Source organism: Rhododendron vialii, chromosome 8a, assembly GCF_030253575.1.
Source record: "Rhododendron vialii isolate Sample 1 chromosome 8a, ASM3025357v1".
NCBI lineage: Eukaryota > Viridiplantae > Streptophyta > Magnoliopsida > Ericales > Ericaceae > Rhododendron > Rhododendron vialii.
Genome location: NC_080564.1, coordinates 23,606,769 through 23,628,476, shown reverse-complemented (window position 1 = coordinate 23,628,476; position 21,708 = coordinate 23,606,769). Strand labels below are relative to the sequence as shown.

The 21,708-nt window shown below is 42.1% G+C and overlaps 2 protein-coding genes across 2 annotated transcripts; both read left to right on the top strand.

Moving 5' to 3' along the window:
• Positions 1 to 3,826: 3,826 nt before the first annotated feature.
• Positions 3,827 to 4,363, top strand: LOC131298671 (uncharacterized mitochondrial protein AtMg00860-like). Its single transcript, XM_058324145.1, has one exon. It carries the CDS (start codon positions 3,827 to 3,829, stop codon positions 4,361 to 4,363), a length of 537 nt encoding a protein of 178 aa, XP_058180128.1.
• A 12,169-nt stretch (positions 4,364 to 16,532) lies between these two features.
• LOC131298670 (uncharacterized) lies at positions 16,533 to 17,603 on the top strand. Its single transcript, XM_058324144.1, has one exon. It carries the CDS (start codon positions 16,533 to 16,535, stop codon positions 17,601 to 17,603), a length of 1,071 nt encoding a protein of 356 aa, XP_058180127.1.
• Positions 17,604 to 21,708: the final 4,105 nt, after the last annotated feature.

Genomic DNA, 21,708 nt, shown 5'->3' with positions numbered 1-21,708 from the left:
TCCAAAATAAGCCTAGACATTGTAAATAAACATGAGTATATATCGTCTATAATGGAACGAATTTAAAAAATATAGGAGTATTATTTTAAGGTAAAATAATACAATATACCGGGAGTACTGTCATGTGGTACTCCTGTAGACACCCCAATTTGGCCTAACGATTATTTTAAGTCCCACATTGGGGACCATCCCGATGATGATATGGATACAATGATTGCTGATTGACTTCTCGTGAACCTTAGGACTTATGGTGAGAACTTCTAGTCACTTATAGGATCCAATCTAGAGCCAAATAACCTTTCAGACAAAAATACTGAATCCTATGAGAATCTTTCTATCGGCCGTAACATTGATCTCACAGCCTCAGCATCATTTCTTCACCCGTGAAGCCTATTGCTTGAAAATCTCCCTAAGAGATTAATCACTAGGCCGCCAGGTCTATCCCTCGACCGCAACATCAATTCCTCGGCTGCCAGACCCTTTAATCGACCGTCAGATCTTCTATTTTCCAAATTCTGGAGCGTTCTGTCAATCGTTTGATCCGTTCACAAAACCCTAGCAGCCAAATTCCGATGCGTTCGAGCTATGCAAGGAGATTACCATGAGGAGTTAGAGTTGCCCTATAATTCCAATTTCAATCATGCAATGTGATTGGTTGGAGCAATGTCATCCGGTGCCTATATAAAGGAGCCCTTAGGGCTCCGAAAATACAATAATTGATACACTCAATCACTCCCAAAAGCCACAAAACTCTGCAAATATACTCTCTCACATCCCTTCTTCAAAATCCCCAACCTCTCGAAGGCAGCCGCGATCCAACGATCCAAACCCCGAAATACAAACCTTAACCCTAGGGTTTTCAAAGAGCAAATCAGTCAATCACGCTCAATTCGAAGCAATCAAGCAACTGAGCGATCAAGGTGGTGAGGCCTAGGGGCCTTTGGTTCATTTTACTTCCAGTTTATGCATGCTAATCATAGGATTTTGATTATCTGCTAATCGTATAGTCTGGTGTGAGGAAGAACATTGGTAGGGTCATCGATCCATCGGCCGATACATTGAACCAGGAGGATCCCTCGGTTGTGACAGCTATTCACCGACCGCGGAATCCATTTCCCTGGGACATATTTGTTTTGTTCTGCTTTTTTGATACATGATTTCAATTACAGTATTGGCTCACCATTAATTGCTTAAAGGCTAATAAACAGACTACGTGTTAGAGTTAAATAGTGCATGTATTAATCTATGTCGAACAACTCATGGGACAGTCTCACGACTAGGTAGAGAGGGGGTTCCTAACACATTCCCCTTATTGTACCTTTGTTTTGATGATAACTGCTATCATGTGGCGATATTCCTAGCCATGGGAATATCCACGATCTTGGTTTATGAAGTAGAAAACAAACAAACAAACGATGAACAATCTGGTATGGCGATGCCCCACTTCGGGAGGTGTCTACAGTTTTTGGCGACTCCGCTGGGGAACTTGAGAGCCATAATCAGAAAGTTCGACATAAGACTAACACATGTTTTATTTAATTCATTTATCATCATGCATCGAGCGAGACAACGTTGAGATTCACCTAATATCCTGGCATGTCACGGGCTATGTTAGGTGGCTCTCAGCAAACTCCACAGTCACTTGTACCTAGTGGTATATCAAAAAGGAAATCACCCGATTGCCGCCTATAATGGGCTGATAAAAGGATTGGTGCCCTTTGACATCGAAGCACCCTGAGACTACCCAAAACCTTACCTGTGTTAGAAAGCCATAGAACTTATCAAACATAAGATAAGAACCTACAGGCTAGGAACCTACTTGCATTTGCTTGTAAAAGTTCTTCCTCACACCCATTGTATATGTATGTTGTAAAGTTTTCTTTTGAAGGTTAAACCTTAGGGCGCCTCTTAAAACTCAAACCAGGAAGAGGGTAAGTTAAACCAATCTAACTAAAAATAATATTATTTTCAAGGGTAAAAATGGGTCTGCATCACTATTCATGTTTGATTCGCACTTTCAAGTTGTCACCAAGCTGTCTGGTCCGCTCCACTCTGCTGCACAAGACCCATCCGAATACATCACTCTGGTGGATCAACCAAAACGGTCGATGGTAACTGTCATTGAAGACGATCATGTCATGTTCGCAAGAACAGTCTATGAGGAAGAAGTTGAAGGCAAAATTGAAGAGGTGGGAAGAATGGGGATGGGTGGGGGGAGGGAGAAGAGGGGGGTGGAGGGGAATCTCGCAAGTCCCAATCTAGCTTCTATGACCCTTATGCACTACCGACGACTATTGGCACAATTGATGAGGTCAACAACTCTGAAGCTGAAGAAGCAAAGGAAGAAGAGTTTGCTGACAATGATCCACTAGATGAAATAATCATGTAAACCTACTCTTTGATGAGGGGGTCGACCAACAGATGACATAAGGGGTGGTCCACCCCATCACAGACACAGTTCTTTGGTAATTGGTGGGGGATGTGGTCTGGCACGATGAAAGAAGTCAACAACCACCGACGAAGTGCAGAGATCGATAAAGCTCAACTAGAACAGATGATAAAGACAAGTAGCAAAGCCATAAATGGCCTTTCGAGACTTGATAAGAGGTCTGAGCAATCAACTCAGGTGATGAATCAGAGTGCTATGAGGATGATAGTGATGAAGAAAGGGTGCATTAGTAATAGACGTTAACTACTCTCTCTAATTCAAATTAAAGAAAATGCTGACTGACTCTGAAGAGTAAGTTAGAATGTCAGCTAAGAGATATAACATAGATGAGCTCTAGCTGTTCTCTCTTTTTCAATCACTCGAGTCTAGCGACGAAGTGGATCTAAAATGACGAGAGCTTGATATTTATTTTGAATGTGGATCTTATAAAGATTAGTAGTTTAGAGAATTTTAGAATGTTGCAGGAAGTTTTTAGAGTATTTCATTTTTGGGTATGAGCTTAATGTGTGGATTCATATTCATTTTTTTGAGGAATTGTTTGAAGTGGTGGATGAATTCATTTATTTGAATCGTGAGAAGTTGGAAATTGTACACTGACTTTTTGCATGATAGAGATAATTAGCACGATTAATTCTATTGGCATTCTAAAAAATTTGGAGCAAATTAGAGAGATAAAATTGAGCATGCTTACACCTTTATAGTTAAAGAAGTGAAAAACTATCTTTGATGCTAAAGAATACCAAGATTGTGTTATTGGGTATACCTTATGATTCAAGGATCTGACTAGAATTTTGACATAGAAATTTGTTACAGACTAAGATTCTTTCACTAATCTGTGAGTACAGCTTGAAGTTATCGGGTTCGTCAAAATGCTAAATGTATGTGCCCCAATTGGGTGTTAAAGATAAAAGAAGACGAATAGCCGCTAAGCACAAGCCGATTATTCTCCTCGCTGACTCGCACCAACCTCAAGAGTGTAGCCAACATCGTTCCCTGTGCCGGAAGAAAACTAAGGGAATCAGGGTCTTGTAGTAGTTTTCGAGATCTCAACAAGGCCAGATCCAAAGGTGACTAACCATTGCACACATAGACGAGCTTGTTGACAATACCCGCAGGGCATGCACTATTATCTTTCATGGACGGGTAGTTTGGGTATAATCAGATATCTGATGTCTCCTAAAGAGACAGAGAGAAGACAACATTCAGTATGCCATGGGGAACCTATTGCTACCTGAGTAATGCCATTCGGTTTCAAGAACGCTTGAGCCTCTTATCAAAGGATGGTGACAACATTGCTGCACGACATGATGCACAAAGAAGTTGAGGCTGTATATGTCGACGATATGATAGTCAAATCGAAGGAAAGGGAAGGACACTATGAAGCACTTCGGAAGTTTTTTTGAGAGGATTAGGCAGTACAAGCTACGTCTTAATCCTCAAAAATGCACTTTTGGGGTAACAACTTGTAAAATGCTAGGATTTCTCATCACTCAAAGAGGAATCGAGGTAGACCCTTCCAAGATACAGGCTATCATGAAGATATCACCACCAAGGACAGAGAAGGAAGTAAGGAGCTTTCTAGGAAAAGTGCAATTCATTAGCAAATTCATTTCCAAACTCACAGCCACCTGCAAACCTCTCTTTAAGCTTTTGAAGAAAGGAGCTAATTTTGGGTGGAGTCAAGACTGTCAGCAAGCATTCGAGGCAATCAAAGAGTATTTTCAGAATCTGCCTATGCTGTCACCACCCATCTTTGGGAAGCCATTGATTCTGTATCTCTCAGTAACAAACACATCCATGGGATGCATGCTAGCACAAGAAAATGATGCCAAAGTAGAGTGCGCCATATACTACCTCAGCAAGAAGATGATGGACTACGAAACAAGGTATACTCCTTTAGAGAAAACCTGCTAGGGGCTAGTATGGGCCACGAAGAAATTAAAGCACTACCTATTAGCACATCCGGTAGTACTGGTTTCTCGTTTAGACCACAATCAAATATCTTTTCAAGAAGCCAACACTTATTGGAAAGCTGGTAGGTGGTTATTGTTGCTAGCAGAATTTGATCTCAAATATATGATAAGGACAATCAGTAAAAGGAAGGGTTGTGGCAGAGTTCTTGGTAGACCACCCTGGTGACAGAGGCCGAGGCAGAGGACTTCATGTTCCCCGACGAAGACATTCTTGTGTGTCCTAAATGACACCTGGTAGCTTTACTTCGATGGAGCATCAAACCAACAAGGATATGGCATAGGGGTATTGCTAGTTTCCCCAAACGACTCTCATATCCCTCTGTCATATAACTGAGGTTTGAAGTCACCAACAATCATGCCTGAGTACGAAGCCTGCATTGCTGGAATGGAGGCAGCTCTGGAACTAGGGGCAAAAAGGGTGGAAGTCATTGGAGATTCAAACCTGGTGGTGTCCTAAGCTAAGAGGAGGACTGGAAGGTCAAGGAAGACACTGCCTCGAAAGCTATACCACTCTGTGCTGGAAGATCTAATTCCACAATTTGACTCAGTCATCTTCACGCACACTCCACGAGTGAGCAATAGATTTACAGACGCACTAGCAACACTGGCCTCTATGGTCGAGATACCCCTGGGGATCTCATAATGCGGCCTCTCATGAACGAGGAGAAGGTCAAATGGCACCTTCACCGAAGAAGGTGAGAGACGACGATGGAAAATCATGGTATGCAAGACGTGAAGAGATTCCTAGAAGAGGGAGAGTATCCCTCCGAAGCCAACTCAAAGGACAAGATGGCTTTACGAAAATTTGCCACCCGATTATAGTCTGCGGATGAGAGCATTGTATCGAAGAGCACACCTAAGCCCCAATCAACTTTGCGTCACCATAGAGAAAGCCGTAGGTGTAATGGAGGAAATACACGAAGGAATCTGTGGACCGCACATGAATGGAACAACAATGGCAAAGAAAATCCTGCGTCAGGGATACTACTGGACTACAATGGAGGCCGACTGTGCTGACTATGTCCGCCGATGTTTCAAATGTCAAACTCACACTAATCGCATACGTATTCCCCCTATGGAATTATATAGCATGACGTCCCATTGGCCATTCTCCACTTGGGGGATAGACGTTATTGGGAGTATAAATCCAAAGGGAAAATACAAACATCAGTTCATCCTAGTAGCCATCGACTACTTCACCAAATGGGTAGAAGCAGCCTCCTACGCTACCCTAAAAACCACTCATGTGGCCAAGTTCATTCGCACTAATATCATCTATCGGTATGGTGTACCTCACGAGTTCATCTGTGATAATGGATAGCACTTCAAAGGAGCGACAAAGAAGCTTTTTGCTAAATTTGGGATACATAACCATCGGTCATCCACCTATCAACTTCAAACCAATGGAGCAGTTGAGGCTGCAAACAAGAATATCAAGAGGATTCTGCGGAAGACTACCGACATCTACACAGACTGGCCAGAAATCCTACCTCTGGCACTATGGGGTTATCGCATACGAGCCGAAAGGACTTCAACTGGGTGCTACCCCTTACTTCTTGGTCTACAGAAATGGAAGCTATCTTGGCCTATTGAACTAGAGCTACCGTCGCTAAGGGTTCTGGCTGGACTACAATGATCGCAGAGGACTGTGGGTTATAAACCGGCTACTAGGAGCTGGCACTATTAGATGAAAGTGAGGCTAAGGGCATTATACATGTGCAAGGGTATCAACGCCCGCAATCGCACGGAGCATTCAATAAGAAGGTGAAGCCACGAGATATTAAAAGTGGGGGATATGGTGCTCAAAGCAATCCGTTGCACATTTTCGGATCCAAGGGGCAAGTTTAGACCAAATTGGGGAGGACCTCTACTTTGTCAAACACATACTGTCTAGAGGTAGTAGCATACATCACAGACTTGGATGGGATGGGAATTCGCAACACTAGTCAACATCGATAGAGCTGAGGAAGTATTACCCCTGAGAGATGCTTGTTCGGTCTCGAAAACCACAAGGGTGGGCGAATCCAAGCAAAAATTAAAGCAAGCTGCTAGGTCTCGAAGGACTACCCGCAAGGGCAGCTTAGGCAACAACTAAGGTATAAATAAATTGCTTGCTAGACTGAAAACCCGCAAGGGTCATTTAGGCTAAATCAAGAGCATAAAAGGAGAGGAAAATACTCGAGTGAACCCTAGTCAAAACAAAAACAAAACAAATCTTTGTGGAACTACGTTTATGGCCTGATTCCAACCATGGGATACGTAGGCTAGTCTCCAGATTGAGATTCAGCTACTGTAATCACTATCACTTCCAAGATTTCTAGGTCTGTCCCTAAAGCATATTCATTATCAAACCATGGCAAAGACATCTTAATAAAGCAACCAATGTTTTATTATTTCCAAGGGAAAAAGGAAAAGCATGTTCAAAACAATTCTCACCTATGAAAGCTAGAATCAAATGAAGAAAATCTTTCGAAAAGCATAAGCAATTTGTCAATCTTTAGGTCTTCCTTCTCTTCACACTTTTGTCTTCCAAAAGGTCTTTCTTCAACCAATGCTTATACGAACCTAATAGCTTGTCAGCAAAGTTCTCAGCAACATCTTACATCACCCGATTCGGCCAAAGACGAAGAACATTGCAACAAAAGTTGGCATCATGGGCCTTAGAAACGGCATATTCAGGATTACCCAAGACTTGGGTTTGTTCAGTCCCAAACTGTCTTTGAAAGCGAGCAGGAAAGTAGAAGGTAACTTGAGTGATACCAATCATTGCTACACCAAAATGGTTCATGGTACTTGCAGTCATGCTTGCAACGCCATACCAGGGGCAAACCCATTGAATTCGATCGCCCTTGCGAGTCTCCATCCATGCCTTCCAAGCAGCTTCAGTTGGAAACTGTCTAGTTTCACTACGCTCCGTGCAGTGATCTAAACTATAAGGAAGTCATTCCGGCACATCCCATACCCTTAGCTTCTCAAATAAACATACCTAGAAAAGAAGGGAAAATTGTGAGTTGTGAGAACACGTGAATCAAAACAAAAGAGTGATGAGCAAAAAAATAACTTGGCAATAAACAAGTAAATAGCGAACTTGTAATAACAAAGGACTGCCTGAGAACTGGGCTGTTGGATTACTCCTCACTACATTAAGACCCATCAAGGTATCTGTTGAGCGAAATCAAGCAGTATAGAATCAGCATGACCAGAGGAAGGGCCGAGCAATTAATAGTGAAGAAGGTAGATACATAGCGCATGAAAGCACGCTTTCTGTCGAGAGACTTGACGATGAGCTTCGGCAATTCCAAAACGCTAAACAAACTAAAGGGTTTCCAACCTTCCATTCACCATGAAAAACCTGACTTCGTGTTTCTGAACTTGGAGCAGAACCTTCAAAAGGTTACCACGATTGAACAAAGGGTTAGGAACAATAAGACTTCTCTATCTGAATGCCCCATAATAGCTGCAAACTCCTCATTGGTAGGACACAATTCTTCTCTTCGAAATTGAAAGACATGAAGAATAGGATCCCACAAGCTAGTGGCTGCACGAAGAAAAGAAAAATTCACTGGAATTTGGCGAAGAGAGAAGAGAAAGTCCATACCAAAGGACTTAAGTGCAAACGGTCGAGGCTGTTAAAAGAATTCAACCACTGATCAAGGACTGGTTGTGCCATGTGCAAGCAACTATTACTGACGATGCTGTCGAATTCGTAGAACGCATACTTATAGGCTAAAGTCGAGTCCTAAATCGAATCGGAATTGGATCCTTAGTAACCTGGTCGGTCTCTCGGCTGACACTTCAATGTGACGGCCGTAGGATCAATCTGTCGGCCCATGAAAATTAGGGTTGACCTAAACTCAAATCCAGGCAAACGAAATGATCCCTCGGCCGCCAGAACAACCATTTTACAGGGAAGTTCCATGGTTCTGCTCAACTGTTGAGATGCAATTTTATCATACACAAACGATGCAAAAACATCATACACAATCACATAACAGAGCAAAAAAATTTGTTTCATATAACAAAAGCTTTTTACATCACAAAGTAGATCATCCACATTTCTAAACAAACTATACATCGGTTTCCTATCGGACTAACCTATGCAGGAAGTAAAACAAAGAAATAGGAAAGAAGGAGAAAAGGATGTTGAATCCTTTGGTGGTCCGAACACCAGAGACTAGCTGCAAAAAAGGAAAAGGCACCCTGGGAGTGACGTGTACCAAAGAAGAACTGCGGTGCAGAAGAGACACTATATGGCCCATAAAAATCATCATACCGAGTACAAGCGCCACCCCGGGAGTTCCATGTCACAGAAGCAATGGTCTCTAATCAAGTATCAAGACAAGACCGAAAACATTGCAGACTCCCTCCGTGATCGCTGACTGCACGTCACCCATAGCCCGAACTGAACAAGAATGAAGGAGAGAGGAGGCGGCGCAGTCCCCGGTGAAACCTTCGGCAAAGAAGAGAAGCGAGGAAAGGAGAGAGAAGAGGAGAAATGAAAATAAAACGCCGAAGGCTCGGCTTTTATAGCACTTTGGAAATGAGGTGATTACTCAGCCGGTTCATCGATAACTCAGCCGGTACATCAATTGCTCGACCGCGAGATCAATCTGTTGGCCCCCTAATCAATCTCCTACAGCTACAACCGATCTTGCTTGGTGCACCAAATTCAAGCAAGATTAAGGTTTTGGGTCCATAACCAACGAAACCAGTAATTAAACCAGCCTTGGGGGCATGCCCAAGCGCAAGGAGACCCTCTCTCTATCACAACAAAGCTCACAATTACCGGTCGCTTAACCATCAAGGATTGTCAGCCCTAAGCTCTCAAAGTTACCATTTCCAAAAATTTGTCAGCTCAGCAATTCCCTGCTTTTTGCGCCACCACCACTTCAGCAAATCTACAATCCCAATAGCCTCGAGCCCGTCGTCTCAGCATCTCACCTACTATCATCAACATCTCAATGGCTCAATGCCGCATGCTCGCTATCATAGTCACCCAACGGCTTTATGCCTACTCACTCGGCATTATCAAGCTATTCAGCGGCTCTACGCCCACTACTTAGTGGCTCCAAGCTCACTATCTCAGCAACTCCACGCCTGCATCTATCATCCCAGTAGCTCTACGCTTACTACCTCAACAATTCCAAGCTCAGCAGCTCTAAGCTCATTCAACAGCTCCAAGCTAACCATCTCAGCAGCTTTACGCCCACTCAGTAGCTCTATGCCCATACTCACTCAGCAGCTCTAAGCTCGGAAGCTCACTATCAACAGCTCACAATCAACAGCTTTACGCTTGCTATCTCATACTACAAGTTACTTAGCAGCTCTATGCCTACCACCTCAGCGGCTCTACGCCCGTGTTCGTTGTTGTACAACAGCTCTATGCTCACTACCTCAGCAACTCAACAGCTCTATGCTTGCAATTAGTAATATTCACCACCGTCAAGCTATTCAACCATTTCAGTCACTCAACGGCTCTATGCCTATTACTATCAAGCAAACTCAGCAGCTCCAAACCCATGATCTTAGCGGTTCCAAGCCCACTATCTCAGCAGCTCTACGCCCACCACTTAGCGGCTCTATGTCCACTACTTAGTTCGCTCCAAGTGAACCACCTCAGCAGCTCTATGCTCGCTACTTCAGCGGCTCCAAGCCCATTATCTCAACTGGCTCTACGCCATAACAATTCTTAACAGGCTCTACGCCGCCCCAACCACCAAGATATCATTTGTTCTCAAGCTCTACGCTTGAATGCTCAAAATCCGATGTTTTGAATGCTCGAAAGTCTTCGAATGCCCAACCACTGTGTACTGGATGCTCAAGTTCTACACTTGAATACTCAAGCTCTACGCTTGAATGCCCAACCACTGCGTAATGGATGCTCAAAGCTTGTACTTTGAATGTCCGAATGCTCAAGCTCTATGCTCTGAATGCTCAAGTCCAGAACTTGAAAGAAGCTCTATGCTTAAATCAAACACACATGCACAGGCCCATGCATATATTGCATAATCATATCGAGTCTGCATAACCATCAACATCATTATGTCTGCTTACATCCAACAATCATCACACATACATATTTTGCATCCCCCTCTCACTCATGAAACAAGTCAATCCTGTAGTCAACCAGCTCTAGGCCTCGGTTTTATTGATCAGTCTAGCGCCTCGATCCTTTGGCTCTATGCCAAAAATTTATGATGGGAAAGCTCCGTGCACATACCTTCAGAATGCAACCGGCTCTACGCCTCGGTTCTATCACCATAAGCTCTAAGCTCTCACCTCATGACTGCAACCGGCTCCGCACCTCGGTTCTCTCATCTCAAGCTCCGCGCTCCAATTTCTGGCCTCATGCCCCCATAGCTCAAAATCGGCATCTAAATCGTCTCTAGAAGATGGCTTGGGTTCCACCTCATATCTAAAAACCGGCGTCCGATTCATCCCCAGTAGATGGTTTCGATTCCACCCAATTACATCTATTCCATCAAGCTCGTTTGCAAAGATAAGCTATTTTACCGAGCTCACCCTCAGTCAAAGTAAGGATGATCAAGAAAAGCAAACGACTTATCCACTGTGTATTGATCTACCCCAAAATACTAAGGATGCTCCTCCGCAAAAATTTCCCCGGCAAGCCCCGCGCTCCTTTAACTATTCTCCGCCAAAATTCTGGCATTGCCCAGGTACGTTGCACTACGGCTTTTAAGCCCGAAGGTACGTCTTCTGTTTCTAACCCTCTAAACTTTTTATTTTTCTTTATTGCCCTCCGAACTACAGTTGGTCTGAATTTCCTCTATGGAATACGTAGGTAGCCTCCCGACCCGACCATAACAAAGACCTTTTCAAAAAACCCTTGGAATAATGGTTGGACCAAATTGAGTTGCTTTTACAGCTTTGACTCTTAAACATGTCTCGCGATCCGTCTAAGTTCAGTCACAGAGGGGCATCTGTAGACACCCCAATTTGGCCTAACGATTATTTCAAGTCCCACCTTGGGGACCATCCCGATGATGATATGGATACAGTGATTGCTGATTGACTTCTCGTGAACCTTAGGACTTATGGTGAGAACTTCTAGCCACTTAGAGGATCCAATCCAGAGCCAAATAACCTTTCAGACGTAAATACTGAATCCTATGAGAATCTTTCTATCGGCCGTAACATTGATCTCATAGCCTTAGCATTATTTCTTCACCCATGAAGCCTATTGCTTGAAAATCTCCCTGAGAGATTGATCACTCAGCCGCCAAGTCTATCCCTCGGCTGCAACATCAATTCCTCGGCCACCAGATCCTTTAATCAGCCACTAGATCGTCTATTTTCCAGATTCTGGAGCGTTTTGTCAATCGTTTGATCCGTTCACGAAACCCTAGCAGCCAAATTTTGATGCATTCAGGCTACGCAAAGAGATTACCATGAGGAGTTAGAGTTGTCCTATAATTCCAATTTCAATCGTGCAATGTGATTGGTTGGAGCAATGTCATCAGGTGCCTATATAAAGGAGCCCTTATGGCTTAGAAAATACAATAATTGATACACTCAATCACTCCCAAAAGTCACAAAACTCTGCAAATATACTCTCTCACATCCCCTCTTCAAAATCCCCAACCTCCCGAAGGCAGCCAAGATCCAACGATCCAAACCTTGAAGTACAAACCCTAACCTTAGGGTTTTCAAGGAGCAAATCAGTCAATCACGCTCAATACGAAGCAATCAAGCAACTGAGGGATCAAGGTGGTGAGGCCTAAGGGCCTTTGGTTCGTTTTACTTCTAGTTTATGCATGCTAATCGTAGGATTTTGATTATCTGCTAATCGTATATTCTGTGTAAGGAAGAACATCAGTAGGGTCATCGATCCATCAGCCGGTACATTGAACCAGGAGGATCCCTCGGCCGTGACATCTCTTTCACCGGCCGCGGGATATATTTCCCTGGGACATATTTGTTTTGTTCTACTTTTATGATTCAGGATTTCAATTACAGTCTTGGCTCACCATTAATTCCTTAAAGGCTAATAAACAGACTAAGTGTTAGAGTTAAATAGTGCATGTATTAATCTTATGTCGAACAACCATAGGCCAGTTCTCATGACTGGGCAGAGAGGGGTGCCTAACACCTTCCCCTTATTGTACATTTGGCTCTCGTACCCACAATCTCCATTTGTTTTTCATAGTTTTTATAAACTGGGTGGCGACTCTGTTTTAATGATAACCGCTATCGTGTGGCGATGTTTCTAGCCATGGGAATATCCACGATCTTGGTTTATGAAGTAGAAAGCAAACAAACAAACGATGATCAATCTGTATGGCGATGCCCCGCTTCCGGGAAGTGTCTACAACTCCATGCCACTTTACAACCACACATTCTTTTAAGGTCTACCATTAAGAGCATGACCCCCAAAAAAATATGTGATTGTAAAGTTGTCTGGAGTACCACGTGGCGGTACTTTCGGTCGAGAAATTGTGTGTATGTTATATCCCTGGAAATATAACCCTAAAAAAAGCCTATCGAAAAGATTGATGGGGGGGGGGGGGGGGGGGGGGGGGGGGGGGGGGGGAGAGAGAGAGAGAGAGAATGGCAGGAATGGAAACCGCAACTTACGGAACGGCAAATCTCAAGAAATTCGACAATGACAACATCACTGATGCAGGAATGGAAACCGCGACGAATCTCAAGAAATTCGACGATGACGACATCACTGATGTATGCAGTCTCTCTCTCTGTGATCATATCTCTCTTAATCTACGTAATAATTGTGTCTATGTATGCGTGCGTTTTGGTGTTTTGGGTTTGTTGTGTTGTATCTTGTGTTTGGAATCAGTTGGTCTTTTGTTCCTAATTTCCTGCTAGGGCTCTTCCCTATTTTTAATCGGTTAGGGTTTTATTCTTGTGCGTAGATTTGTGAATCTATTGGGGATTTCTCAAGGCCGCCCCCCCCCCCCCCCCCCCCCCCCCCCCCCCCCCCCAAATTACTACTGCTATTTTCTATGTGTGAATTTTCCCCTGGTTAAATTAAAATTTCATAGCCACAGGCCCACATAAATCGAAAGCAAAGGCAACACACCTTTTTTTTGGTAAATCAGCTTGAAATTGAAAAGGAAGCTAACCGAATATACAGCCTACAAGAAGCATACCTCAAAAGTAAAGAAAAAGAAAATCGAAAGAAAATAACATAAAATTTGCTTACGCCAATTGGCTACATGAAACTAAGTGAAACACGATGTTTTCAATCCATCTTCCAAGAGGGAAGGAAAACATACAAGAAGATAACATAGAGCTGAGTGGTGGATGACGAATTGAAACAGCCAAATCTGGATGCTCCAAGTCTCCATTCCTTAGCATCAAGTGCCGGATAAACTCTCCAGCCGGTCATATAAATGACCCAACCAAGTGATATGTGGAGACATCATCCAATATTGTAACAGCAAAATCTGGGCACCTTTCAACCTTCCAACTAGAACACCGTTCATTATGGATAAATTCGGAATTAGCAACAAGAATTGTACCGGGACGGCATCATACCGACAAGATAACACACCTCCTTTATACAAGCACAACCAACCCGACACCATCAGGCCACAATACAGTTTTTGCTAGATCGGAACAAACTGCCATATCAAGTTGCATCAACAGCTCCAACTAAGCTACACATCAAACATTCTGTTAGAGATGTTCTAATCTGCGCACACAACTAACATAGGCCTCTTATTTTCTGTCCTCTTCACCCAAATCACGTCATGTGTGTGTGTTTGCGTGGGTGGGAGCAGGACAGGCCATGATAGGTGCTAAAAAGCACCTGTTTATTCCTATTAACTTAAACTTTGTCGGTCCTAGGTCTAGTGTTATTTAATGAGATTTAATTGGTTTGTGATGTTTCAGAGCATTCGGAAAGGATTTGGAGTAATAATTGTGAGTTACAGATGTTCCGGAGGGATCTGCGGCGAGAAGATGAGTGAAAAGGTGAAGGATGGAAATTTGGTCCGGACCAAGGTTATGCTGCTCTGGATGACCAAAGCTGGAGCAATGTTCTGAACCTGCTGGAATTTTGGTCGGGACAATGGAACCGCTGGTCCGGACCAGCAGGCTGTAGACAGGAATTCCACTTTCGTTTGTAATTCTTATTTTTTTGGGGCCGAACTATAAGAGGAAGCCCTTAGTTCATTCTTTAGGTTACGTTCTTTTCTAGTTAGTGGGAGAGAGAGAGAGGCCAGGCAAGAGGATTTCAAGGAAAAAACTTCATGTCTTCCATGTCTTCTTCAATCTCGATCGCATCTTTCTTCTCCATGGCCGGTTAAACTCCTTGTCTAGGGGGAAGATGAAACTTTGCACCAAGTAACTCTATTTGTGTATGGGTTTTGGTTTTGTTATTCGAATTGATTGTGAGACTTAGAACCCTTTTCGTTTCAATTGAACGGAATGATTTTACTTTTTCTTATCTATTGAGTATTTGTATTTCGGATTTCAAATACCTAGTCTTGCAATGGTTTTCATTGATTGTGGTTGAAGTTTTGAGATAGATTATGTTCGTAAGACGGATTGTGTCGTTAGGTTGGCAAACCGTGCTATTGAGAGACGGTCCGTGCTATGGGATAGTTTATGCCTTTTAATAACCCGATTATTTTCTTGACGATTATTGTTAGGATTTGCAAGTCCTAGCAGTAATCCCTTTTGATTCAAATAAATAAACCTAACCTATGCATATTGTTATTATGCGGTCGGAGTGGATTCCAAACCCTAGATATTTTCCTCCATCATTTTCAAACTTTTTAATTCATTGTTTTAATTTAATTATGTTATTCCAAACAAACCAAATCAATCAACTCTTTTCTTTCCGAACTAATTTGCAAACTAATTGAATTTGTCGTAATTTAGTTATTCAGTCCCCGTTGGATCGATACTCGGTCTTAACCATTATTTTACGGAGTAGGAGTTAATTCTTGATTTTTATAAATTTATTTTTGACACGGAACGACGCGATCAGGCCACGAGCATGAAAACATCCAAAACTATTACGGTTTGCCACGGCATGGATTGAGAGGAGGAGCCGGAGCAAAGGGATTCTACGGGAGGATTATGTGACCTAGCTCTTGACTCCTCTCCAAGCCCCCATGCGTTATCTGATATAACCTTCTTTTTTGCATATCAATCAGATTACTGCCCTTTCTTCGGTCTTTTTCTTTTTGCTTAAATGGCGATTTTGAGTTTGCATAACTAGGTTCATTTCATTTGACAACGATTGAAATTGCATTTTCCTGATCATTAAAAACAAATTGATAGTCAAGAAGATGAGAGCTTGTTGAAGGAATTGTTGTACAAAACTTTTCTTCTTGTCAAAAAAGAAAAAGAAAAAAAGGAGGACATGGCAGCGTTGGACAAAGAAATAATAGAAAAGATCGAAAGGCTTAGGAAGATGAATGAAGAGAATTTGGCGATGTGGCAAAGGAATGAGTGGCTTAAGGAACAGATAGCGCGGCAAGAAAAAAAGAATGCAAGGCCCGACGAAGTGCTGGGGCAATGCTTGATCAACGGATTGCATGGACCAAGCAAGAGAATGCCAGGCGTGACCAACAGATTGCGAAGCTCAAGGAAGAGCTCAACAGAGAGAAAGCCAAGAGTACTCTCGTTCGAGTGGGGGATTCTACAGGTAAGGGACTTTCTTTCGTTCTTAGATATTTTGTAAAGCTTGTGTCGGTCTCTTCATGCGTATATATGCCAACTCATCAATAGGACGACACACAACGGCATGATCAATCTTTTAATTGGATTTCTTCAGTTATTTTTTTTGGGTAATAGGATTTCTTTACTTCTTTCAAGCTTTTAAATGTCGATTATGTTTCATGACAATGCGTAGGTCTGGTATTTATTACAACTTTTAGGGTTTGATTATACTTCCTTCCCAAGTGCGGTGTTCAGAAGTAGGGAAATGGTTTCCAATTTTTTAATGCTTTATTATATTGGTTGGCTGAGAACGAAGGTTACGGGGCCTTATGAATGCGTGCCTTTAAAAGGCAAACATCCATAAAATGTCACATATGATTTTTTTCCCTAAGGTTTGTTCGTTGTCTATATATGTGACATCTTATATAAGTGGAGAAAAGGCTTAATTAGGTGGAAGAATGAAATATATTGTTATGCTGCATGGTATGATTAACAATGTTTTTTCTTGCACTTTGATTAATATTTATGTGCCTAATGATGTGGCTAATAGAAGAAGTCTGTGGGAGGAGCTGTTAGGTATAAAAATTATCTCTACTACACCACGGTGTATTGGGGGAGACTTTAACGAAATTAAAGCTATTACCGAAGGGGTGGGCTGTCAGATGTTGGAAAGAGGAATGAAAGATTTTTTGGAATTTTGTAATAATATGGAGCTCATCGATCTACCAATGTTGGGTAGGAAGTTCACATGGACAAACTATCAAGACCATGCAATCCACAACTGTCTGGATAGATTCCTCATATCACCACAGTGGATGGAGAAATTCAAGGTCCTCCAATGGGGGCTTCATAGACCAATCTCAGATCATTGCCCAATCGTTCTCTTAGATGATGGCAGAGATTGGGGCCCTAAGCCCTTCAGATTTATGGATATTTGGTTGTCGAATCCCAAATGCATGGCTATTGCTAAGGACACTTGGGAGAATACGCAAGTGAGTGGATGGGCTGGTTACATGATTTTGCAGAAATGTAGGGCCATCAAAGAGAAGCTTAAGGTATGGAACAAAGAGGAGTTTGGGGATGTAAATTCAGTCTTACAGATAATAGAAGCAGAACTCCATCAGTTTGACTTGATTGCTGAGGAAAGACAGCTCAGTGCAGATGAGAGAGCCTCAAGGTGTAAGTCCAAGTCAGAATTTTGGAGACTTTCCCGATTGACAGAATCCTTGTGGAGACAAAAATCGAGAGTGAACTGGATGAAATTGGGCAATAAGAACACTAGATACTTCCAAGCCATTGCGAACAATAGGTTTCGAAGAAACATGGTGGGCTCAATAAAGGTGAATGGTACACTGTTGGAAGATCCCAAGGATATTAAGGAGGCAGCAATTGAACATTTCAGGAGGAATTTTCATGAGGAAAAAGTATCTAGGCCAATGCTGGGGGGAACTTTCCAAAGGAAATTAGATCCGGATAAATCACTTCATTGTGGCAGATTATTTGAAGAGGGGGAGATCTTGGAGCCCTGAAGCAATGCAACAATTTAAAGGCTCTGGGTCTAGACTGGTTTAATTTTTCCTTTGTGAAGAAAGGATGGGAATTCATGAAGGGTTTGCTACTGCAATTCTTCTCTGAATTTCATTTTAACGGTAAACTCTCAAAAGGTATCAATTCGACTTTTGTTTCTCTCATTCCTAAAGTTGATTGTCCTTTATCTTTTAAAGAATATAGACCCATAAGCATGGTGGGTTGGGTCTATAAGGTGCTCTCCAAAGTATTGGCTAATAGATTAAAAATTCTCTTACCTTCCGTAATTGGGGAGTCCCAAGCAGCTTTCATTGGGGGCAAACAGATTTTGGATGGAGTGCTTATAGCGAATGAGGCTATTCATAGCTAGAAGAATAGTTCTCAAGGGGGCCTAGCCTTATTCTCAAAATTGATTTCGAAAGAGCTTATGATTGCGTCAATTGGGGATTTCTCTTAGATCTTCTTACTAAAATGGGATTTGGGAAAAAATGGTGTTGTTGGATGAAGGTGTATCCTCAGTATCAATGTCAGTGTTGATCAATGTTTCACCATCAAGAGAGTTTCAGATTCAAAAAGGCCTTCGTCAAGGGGATCCGTTGTCCCCTTTTCCTTTCAACATAGTTGTTGAAGGGCTGAACATCTTGCTGGAAAGAGCTAAGGAACTAAATATTATTAAAAGGGTAAGAATTGGGGCTAATGGGGTAATAGTCTCACACCTACAGTTTGCGGATGGTATGCTTATGTTTTGTAACAATGACAAGGAAGAGCTGGCCAATATCAAAAGAATTCTTAGATGCTTCCAACTCATGTCTGGACTTAAGATTAATTTCTCCAAAAGTTCACTATGTGGAGTGAACATTCCTCATCAGGATGTCATCTCCCTAGCTCATATTATGGAGTGCAAAATTGATCACTTGCCAATCAAGTACTTGGGCTTGCCGTTGGGTGCTAATCCCTCTAGAATCAAAACGTGGGATCCAGTGGTTGCTAGAATGGAAAAGAGGCTGTCTGTGTGGCGTAGTAGACATAATTCTTCTGGAGGTAAACTTACTTTAATTAATTCCTCCCTTGGCAGCTTACCCATCTACTTCATGTCCCTTTTCAAGATGCCAATTTCGGTAGCAAAGAGGGTAGAGAAAATCCAAAGACAGTTTTTTTGGGGTGATACTGTGGGCAAGAAAAAGCTTCATTTGGTAAAATGGGAGATGATTTCTAAAAAGAAGGAATATGATGGGTTAGGAGTGAAGAATTTGATTACTCAAAATCTTGCTCTTTTGGCAAAGTGGTGGTGGAGGTTCTATAAGGACAATGATTCCTTTTGGGTGAAGGTTATTAAATGTAAATACAATCTGGAGCAAGGCTGTTGGTTACCCCGTTTGCCTGTGTCTGGTGTGGTTTCGAATATCTGGAGGGACATTTGTTCGGTAGGGGAGGCATCTTCATGTATTGGGACTATTATCCAAGAAGGTTTTAGACGATAGGTTCATTCCGAACAGGAAATTTCCTTTTGGCACCATACGTGGATGGGGGACACTACTCTTAAGGAGGAGTTTCCACGTCTTTACCTCAAGTCATTGCAAAAAAATGAGATGATCAGTGTTGTGAAAGGTGGTAATGGAGTGGGGAATTGGAATCTACTATTTCGAAGAATTCGGTATGATTTACAACAAAGACTTCATGCAGTGACTTTGGATCATTCTAAACGTGATTTGTTGAAGTGGATCTGATGGTTGTTTCTCGGTGAAATTAGTGTACAAGAAATGGAAACAGTCCGGAAATGCAAGAAATCTGGTATTGGAAACAATCTGGAAAAATCTCAGCCCTCCTAAGGTGGAGATTTTTGTGTGGATGGCCCTACAGGATAGAGTGGCTACTAGATCTGTGCTTCAAAGTAGAAACTTGATCCTTGAAGGCAATTCAGCACTTTGCCCGTTATGTTCTATGCATTTGGAGACACCCCAGCACCTTTTTCTACATTGTAAATTCTCATGGGATGTTTGGTCTTTGATCCTGGATTGGTGGCATGTGAGATGGGTGTGCCCTCAATCCTTGGAAGCTCTCTTTACTTGGTGGTTTGACGATAGATTTAGAAATGACTTTGTGGTTGGCGAGAAATGACTTCGTGTTCAATAATGCTTCAACAGGAGTAAGGCAAGTGGGTGAGGTGATCAAAACCAGAGTTGCGATGTGGATTAAGGTGAAATTCGATATCAAGATATATACTGTGGAGGATTTTAAAGGTTTCTTTGATGGAGTTAGAAAGGTGAAATTGTAATATGTGTTTGAAGTGTGTCAGGTGATCCGTCCAACTCTCAGTTGGATGCTTATTTTTAGCGTTTCTCCATTTTTTTTTCTATGTCTGATCTCGTAAGTGTCGTGTGCTTTCGATGTTCCCCTTCGATGTAACCTTTTGAGATTTATAAAAGTTTCTTTTGCTGAAAAAAAAAAAACAGATTGCGTGGATCAACCAAGGGAAGGCTATGCATGACGTACCAACTTATTGCAAGGGAACTCGAGGAGTATATATGCGAAGCTTAAGGAACAAGCTCGGGTACTGGCCTATCAGAGAGAAAGCAAAAAGTCACGTGCGTGCGAGTGGGGGCATCTACGTACGTGCGGGTGAGGTACGTACGTACTTTCATTCTTTCTTTTTTTTGACAACAAATAAAACTTCAGAGATAAATAAAGAGTTATTACAACCCAAAGTCCAACAAAGATACAAAAGGTAAATACATCAAGCAAGTCTAAGAGATACAAGCTTCCAAAGCAAAAGAATCCTTGTGAACTCATCCGTTGTCAAAAGGATAAGATGTATCAGCTTCAGAATGGATTCTGGAAGACGCTACAAACTTTGCCAAAAAAGATGCTTGATGAATCCTGCCACGCTCGCAAAGGAATATACTGCAGGAATGAACTGACTGCACAAGGAAGCAGAAATCAAAAAACAACGGAGCTGCTATGGCTGGGAACACCTTAGCGCTTCTCAACTGGTGAAAAAGAGAAGCAACATTAGTGTGAATGTTAATATGCAAATAATGTCTTTTTAAAGCCCATCTCACTGCCTCAAATAAAGGGATAATAGAAGCGCAATCCTTAGGATAGGAAGAGCTTCTGAGGAAAGAGCCCACAAGCCTGGAATGAACCTTGAAGGATATGCCCACTCCAGATTTTTTGAGCTGCACATTATAAGCATGGGCACAAAAAATATCCAAAACTAGCTCTTCACAATTACAAAGGCATGGAGTAACATGGAAAGCAAATGATGTAAAATATGGGGAGCTATTGGATCTATGTGCTGGACAAGTTGGAGGGTTCTTATTAGAGAGGGATTGTGAGAGAGGGACGCTGGGAGATTTAAGAGAGGCAAAAGCTTGTAAAATAGATTGAAAGAGATTTTTAGCATGAATGAGGACTTGAGAGGGGGATGAAGTAATAGACTCAAAAACAGCTTTATTTCTGGCAAGCCAAATACACCAAAAAATGCAAGATATTTTTGAGAAAAAACTTTTGATGGGAAGGGATATGATGGTACCCAAGTGATGAAACCAGCATAGTAAAAAAGGGATGGAGTGATTTGCAGCAGAGGGGATGTAAATGCCTAGGTCAGAAACGTACTTTCATTCTTAGATACTGTATTTTCTAAAGCTTTTTTGTGTAGGTCTCTTCATGAAATGTATGTATGCCAACGCGTCAATAGGCCGGATGACGCAACAACCAACATTTAACATCTATATCTATATATTTCATTGGATTTCTTTACAGCGTTTAAATGTCAGTTTTCTTTTTCATGACTAATGCGTACGTAGTTGTTTGGTACTCCATTTGTCAACAACTTTTAGGGTTTGGTTATACTCTCTTCTCAGGAGCTAGCGGGGTTCAGAAATAGGATACTTGTTTCCTACTTTTTAATGCTTTATTATATTTGTTGGCCAATGCCTTTATGGCAAATGTCCGTAAGATGTTACTTATGATTTCTTTCTTCTTTTTTTTCCTAAAGTTTGTTCGTTGTCTATATGTGTAAGTTGTAACACCCATGTCCACACGCCACACACATGAAGCGGTTGGTCTGAGTATAACAGGTTCGATCTAAATCCCGTTCAAGTATTT

Excerpts from the sequence above, each read along its gene's own strand:
- LOC131298671 (XM_058324145.1), top strand. The coding sequence starts at position 3,827 with ATGAAGCACTTCGGAAGTTTTTTTGAGAGGATTAGGCAGTACAAGCTA.
- LOC131298670 (XM_058324144.1), top strand. The coding sequence starts at position 16,533 with ATGAAATATATTGTTATGCTGCATGGTATGATTAACAATGTTTTTTCT.